This window comes from Chiloscyllium plagiosum, chromosome 5 (assembly GCF_004010195.1).
Source record: "Chiloscyllium plagiosum isolate BGI_BamShark_2017 chromosome 5, ASM401019v2, whole genome shotgun sequence".
Lineage (NCBI taxonomy): Eukaryota > Metazoa > Chordata > Chondrichthyes > Orectolobiformes > Hemiscylliidae > Chiloscyllium > Chiloscyllium plagiosum.
This window is the reverse complement of record NC_057714.1, coordinates 83,985,933-83,992,951: the sequence shown is the minus strand read 5'-3', so window position 1 is coordinate 83,992,951 and position 7,019 is coordinate 83,985,933. Positions and strand designations below refer to the sequence as shown.

The 7,019-nt window shown below is 38.2% G+C and overlaps 1 protein-coding gene across 9 annotated transcripts in view; it reads left to right on the top strand.

Moving 5' to 3' along the window:
• The window catches only part of mpp7a (membrane palmitoylated protein 7a), a 429,268-nt gene extending 423,186 nt beyond the window's left edge, over positions 1-6,082 (top strand). For all 9 annotated transcript variants that reach the window (XM_043690509.1, XM_043690504.1, XM_043690506.1 and 6 more), the window contains one exon: positions 4,915-6,082. In XM_043690509.1, the coding sequence (XP_043546444.1) occupies positions 4,915-5,094 (180 nt within the window). In that variant the 3' untranslated portion in view covers positions 5,095-6,082. The remainder of the gene's footprint in view (positions 1-4,914) is intronic.
• Positions 6,083-7,019: the final 937 nt, after the last annotated feature.

Genomic DNA, 7,019 nt, shown 5'->3' with positions numbered 1-7,019 from the left:
GTGTAATCAGCAGGGACGACCATGGCATCCCTCACCTCAAACATGTTGCAAGAGGAACATTGCACTGCCTTCACTGCCATCCCTCTAAAAGTAACCTTTTAAAAAAAAACTAGGTCTAAAGAATAGAACAAGCAAAATGCAGCACTTACCTACTTACCATAACGGGTCTTATTATTAGGTTAGAGGAGGAGAGTGGGTGGGAGGCACTTTTGGGTTCCTCTCCCACTCACTTTTATAGGGAAAAAAATCTACCCAGGTAAGCTTGCGCTACACCAACTTCCGGGTCCACTCCGCGCTCTTTTAAAAAAAAACTTTCAAATATAAACAAGCAAAATGCAGCACTTACCTACTTACCATAACGGGTCTTATTATTAGGTTAGAGGAGGAGAGTGGGTGGGAGGCACTTTTGGGTTCCTCTCCCACTCACTTTTATAGGGAAAAAAATCTACCCAGGTAAGCTTGCGCTACACCAACTTCCGGGTCCACTCCGCGCTCTTTTAAAAAAAAACTTTCAAATATAAACCGTTAAACAAACGTCACCGAGCCTTCAAGCAGCCACTGCCAAACAGCCCTTACCTGCTCCGCTGAGAGAGTGAAGGAGTAACTTTGGAAGGAGTAACAGGAATGCAGGGTAATGGACAAATGGTAAGATAGTAGATGAGCAGAGAGATCTCGGTGTCCATGTACATAGATCCCTGAAAGTTGCCACCCAGGTTGATAGGGTTGTTAAGAAGGCATACGGTGTGTTAGCTTTTGTTGGTAGAGGGATCGAGTTTTGGAACCATGAGATCATGCTGCATCTGTACAAAACTTTGGTGCGGCCGCATTTGGAGTATTGCGTTTAGTTCTAGTCACCGCATTATCGGAAGGATGTGGAAGTTTAGGGAAATGTTCAGAGGAGATTTACTAGGATGTTGCCTGGTATGGAGGGAAGGTCTTATGAGGAAAGATTGAGTGACTTGAGGCTGTTTTCGTTAGAGAGAAGGACGTTGAGAGGTGACCTAATTGAGGCATATAAGATAATCAGAGGGTTAGATAGGGTGGACAGTGAGAGCCTTTTTCCTCGATGGTGATAGATAGCACAAGGGGACATAGTTTCAAATCGAGGGGGGTTAGACATAGGACAAATGTCAGAGGTAGTTTCTTTACTCAGACAGTAGTAGGGGTGTGGAACGCATGCCTGCAACAGTGTCGACTCACCAACTTTATTGGCATTTAAATGGATATTGGATAGGGATATGGATAAGAATGGAATAGTGTAGGTTAGATGGGCTTCAGATTGGTTTCACAGGTCGGTGCAACATCGAGGGCTGAAGGGCCTGTACTGCGCTGAAATGTTCAATGTCTCTGTGTCATGAAGCTCCCTGCATGCATTTCCTGATCTCTCACTGTACCACTGGCTCAAAAGTGCACAACAAATGATAGGAATGTGTTCAACAATGAAACCTTCCTTCATTTGCCCTTCTGATTTAAATAGTTCGTTGACACTACTAGATTTATGAAAATTAAATCTTAATGGTGCTTGTAGAAGTGCAACACAGAATTAGCATCAGAGTGTAAGAAGTTTGGATGTTAATAAAAAATAATTGACTACTTGCAATATGATTTCGGCATTAATTGTCACTTAAAACTCATGTTGTATTCCTCACCTAATTTCATCCATTATTTAATGGCTATCTTTGGAAAATAGAATAGTTGTGGGAGTATAATTAAATTAGTGATGCAACCCTGTTTGGAAAATGCTACCTCTACCAGAAGTAACAGGTCAAAAATACCATTCCATGGTATCGCTTGGCAAAGGTATTTCGTTATTAATTTGTTCTTTTATTAAAAAACATTACTGACTGCTTATAAAAAAAATAAATTATCAGTAACCAATGTTTAAAATATATGTACAACACCCACACACACAAAGTTTATAGTAACAGCTTTCTAGAGACACAGGAAATCAGCAGAAATAATCATTCCAGAATTTTTGGATAGTATCCATCTTTTATAAACCATTCAGTGTTGTAACACATTTCTGGCTAGCAGTAGGCTTGACCAGTTATGCAAGCAGAGAGAAAATATGCACTTTTGATGTTACCACCTGGAGATGTGGGTGATGATGATATAAATCTATCCACTGGGATCTCGGACCCCAAGTTCGAAAGTAAGCGATTTTATTGCCTTTCTGCAAACAAGAAATGGAATAAATGTCATACAGGGAAACAATACAATATATTCTTCATTAACATATTCATGTTTTCAAAATGGAAAAAACAGGGCTTGAACTGAGACAGGCCTGACAATTTTATGTATACCAGTATTTTTACTTTTCCTATTCTAGTCACCACACATTTCATCACCAGGCAGCAGGCTAACATTGACAGTAATTATGAATTCTTTATGCACTTGGTCTCTTGCTGCTGAATTGGCTGTGGGTTTTGCAAATAGAAAATGGGCATCAAGCAGCTTCAATATGAAACAGCATGACAAGACCAGGGTTGATTGAATTGGTTCAGTAAATGTACAATTTTTAATTAGATTTTAAAATGTGTAATTTTTAATTTGTTCATAATCACTGATACTGAGAATGGCTGACAAGACCATTTAGAATCTACTGGTACAAATCAGTTATGCAGCCCTAATCTATCCTTCAGCTTTGCATCATCAGAAATAGCAAAGCATTGATTTTTATAACATGGCAGTTTTTATTTCCAAATATTTAAAAAGCAAGTGATTTAAAAGCCCTGACATCTCACCTCTCTTTAGTCAGTTTCAATTCCTTCATTTATTATTTCTGCATATTTATGTCCACTTGTAATAATCTCAAAGAATAGGACGTTCCCCAACTATGCTGCTCTCCAAAGAACTCTAGTAGGTTTAGACACTGTCCTAAAAGGTTTAAAGTGCAGAAGTCATGTTTTGAATTTCCCATTAATGAAAATGATGAATCACTGATATGAAAACTATTACCTGACCCTGTTTGCCTGAATCCACTTCGCACCCTTGAGGTGAAAACAGTGAGGACCAAGTACAGGAGCAGTACTTCTGGGTTTAGTCCTCTGACATAATTTAAGTTAATCCATTATTTATGGGACCTTTCCCAACTTTGCAAACATTTAGGCCTTGATGTTTAATGTTTCTTTCTTGTGTTTGTTTCCCTTCATTTGGAAGAGGTGGTGACAAGTGGCAAAAATCACTGGCTCATGCTTTTTCGGACGTAGGTTCAAATCCCACCATGGAAGATGGTGACATTTTGAATTCAGAGAAACTCTGGAATTCTAAAATTTCAAGAGTTCGATCATGTGTTTTTTAAAGGTTGAGGTTTCCCACCTTTACAACTCTCCCAGGCAGTGCATTCCAGATTCACACCACCTTCTCAGTGCAAAACAATTGTCTCAAATTCCCTCTAAACCTCCTGCTCTTCACCTTAAAATTATGCTCCCTTGTTTTTGACCCTACAACCAAGGGGAACAGCTGCTCTTATTCACCTTGTCCATGCTCCACATAATATATACCTCAATCAGGTCCCTTTTCAGCCTTCTCTGCTTGTAAAGAAAATAACCTGAGTGTATCCAGTCTCTCTTCATAGCTGAAATGCTCCAAGCTGGTGAATCTCTCAAAAGCCCATCCAGTGCATTCACATCTTTCCTGTGGTATGAAGACCAGAACTGCACATGGTACCCTGGCTGTGGCCTAACCAAAGTTTTGCACAGCTCTAATATAATCTCCCTGCTCTCATAATCTGTTCCACAACTCAGAAAGGCAAGTGTCTCGTGTGCCATCTTATCTACCCTATTAACCAGTCCTGCCATATTCAGGGATCTGGGAACAAGCACCCTCAAGTCACTTTGTTCCTTGAAATGTCATAGTGTTGATTGTCATAAAAACCCATCTGGTTTACAACTAACCTTTAAGGAAGGAAACCTTGTGTCCTTATCTAGTCTGGCCAACATGTGACTCCAGATCACAGCAATCAGATTAACTCTTAGATGCCTCTAGGAATTTAGGGTTGAGCAAAAAGTGCTGGAACTGCAACGTCCACATTACATGAACAAATAACAAAACGAAATTACTGCGCTGTCATAACAATACGTAATTCTCATAGATCGATTAAATGAATGATTTTAAATGTAAAAATTTAGTCCAACTCAAGCATATTTGCCAGATGTTCAATTTTCCCTTGAAAAGCAATTGAACCCTTTTATGACAAAAGAAGTAGAAGAATATAGAGAAAATTGAACAGGATCTTACCAGAGATGAGTGACTTCAGTTATGAGGAGAGACTGGGAAGTTATGACTTGTTTGTTTTGAACAGAAAAGGTTAAGATGTGATGGAATAGAAATATTCAAGATGCAAGGTGTTGATTTTTATTTAAATTACTCTGACCAATGGGACAATAGCTAGGATTACCGATTCAGGGATATTTTACATTTTTTTGCTGAGTTGGCAGATCTGCAATGTTTTCCCTGCAAAAGTGGTGGGAACTGGTTCTATGACTAGTAAGGCAATTGGACACATTTCTGAAGATGAAGAACTTGCAGGGTTATTGTCAAGAATAGTGTTGATGTGAACATGTTGGTTTTGGACTGGGGTGGACAAAGTCTCACAACACCAGGTTATAGTCCCACAGGCCTATTTAAAATCACAAACATTTGGAGTGCTGCTGCTTCATCGGGTGAAGCCAGGAATAGGGTTGTAGGGTTTAATAGGAATGCACAGTCAAACAGCACAAACATGATAAGCCAAATTCCCATCATCTGTGCACTTTGTTTCTGCAATCCTATATATTCAGCAAGAACTCAGAGTCAGGAGAGGGGAAGAATGCGGGGAAGGAAAACATTTGGTTTTCACTCGAGATCAGAAGCCTCCAGTTTTAATGGATCTTTAATGAATAATAAATATTCAAATTCTGCATTTCTTTGCAGGAAGAAGATCTTCAAGAAATGATCAAATCTGCAGAACTAATTGATGCCCAGTGCTCTCATCTCTTTGACAAAATCATTGTGAATGATGACCTTGCAATTGCTTACAAAGAGCTGAAAACTACCTTAGATAATCTGGAGAAAAATCATTTCTGGATTCCAGTCAATTGGCTACATTCATAAAGGCACAAAAGGGAATAATAATATTGATAGTAACATAACTGGACGTTGTTTGGAAACCTGGTAATATTGGTCATTCCCGGAACAGTGGATGGTGCTTTGAAGTAGAACATTGCCACTTTTTGTTGCACTTTTAATGTTCAATAGCAAATGATGTTACTTTTGCTACTTGTAAGCTTTCATCTACCTGAAATGAGCAGTGCTAAAATATTTTCACTACTTGGGGAATAAACATAGACACTTTCTGGTTTTGCTACTGATTATGACCTTAGGAGGTGACAGGGATTTTATTTTTTAAAACACTGAAATATAAGTGTATTTTAGTAAATTGTAGGTGATATTCGTTTTAAGTGAAAACACAAATATATGATCGAGGTTGCTGATTAAAAAAAAAGATGCAGTGCACCCAGGCATGGTGTATCGGTGGTTCTGTCTTAGCATGACATTAGAACCAGAGGAATTTGTGTGTCTTGTACAATAAAAGGAATTCTAGTGAAATATTATATACAAAGAGAATTATTTGGAAAATTTGGTGTTTGCCATGTTAATAATGTGGTTCATAACCGTATTTTAAAAGGTGTTGGTTATTAATACCTGTACAAAACCTGGTATTAAATCATGCTCAACATTCCATGTAAATTTACCTCACTAATTTGTGTTGATAATGGCACCAAGTGGTGCATTGTAGTTGTATTTTGCTTGGTGAGATACATATGGTTTGTAAATCAGAGTTTTATTATATGTCAAGAATCTCACAGATAAAAAGTTGTACTTCCTTGCTTTCTTTTGAAAAAAAATTTCCTAGGTATCCCAGATTAATAAATTACCAAACTTAATTTCTCAGTGGTGTTTTTAGTGAAGTGAGCGATTATGATATCCCAAGCAGCTCTATGAAAATGTTACTCGGTTGTAATGTGCAATTTTAAGTGAATTTGATGTACTGCAGTATCTACAAATATTAAAATCATGACTTGTGTTATCTTTATCAGAGGTTTAAAGTCCATTGTCTTCCATGCTTTCAGCCACTTAACTGCAAACACCATTTTAAAAGAAAATTACATTTAACCAGTGCCCATGGGATCCAAAGCATTTCATAGCTATTTTCCTTGGGCACCAATGCTTTGTGAAAAAAAGGGTACAGTAACCGGTTTGTGCTTAGCAATACTCTAGGTTGCAAAAATGTGATAACATACTGTCCGTCTGTTAATGAGGAGAAGAAAGTCATGCTGTAATTGAAACGTAACTCTTTTTCTCCACAGATTATGTCAGACCTGTTAAGTTTCTTCAGCATTTTGTCTGTTGTTGTTGAAGAATTTTGTGGAAAGTATCTGGCAAATTCTCAGCTGTTTGAAATTCATTGTGAAATCTTTTATATTTACTTTAGTAGGTAGACTGGGAGCTGGGTTTAATTTGGAGTCGCAATGTTGGAACCATTTCTTTTGACAGACCCTCCTCCTGATGGAAGCAATGAGTGATGTCAGTTTCCCTGAGTCCAGTCTTAATTGGTTGTAAAACAGGATTGGCAGTCAGGTGTGGGCAAGAGTTGGGAAGCTGAAGGGGTAGACCAGATTTTAAGACAGGATAATTATCTTTAATGTGGCAGACATCCCTGGCAAGGCTGCCATAAGGTTTAACCAGTTGTTATGGTCATACTGGATTGATGGCTTAACTGGGAATAATGCATTGATCATCATGTCCCAGTGTTCTATAGTTATCACAAAATGTATAAATGTGGAGTATCCCAATGAGATAACCAAAATGACCAGTTTAAGAGCGAATTACTGTAGATGCTGGAATCTGTACTGAAACAAATGCTGGAGATTTGTTGTCAGACAGTATCCACTGAGAGAGTTTATCAGACTACCAATGAACCAGACCAAAAGTAATTCACAGCTGGATTATTCAAGAACAGTGAAAAAGGATTTCTA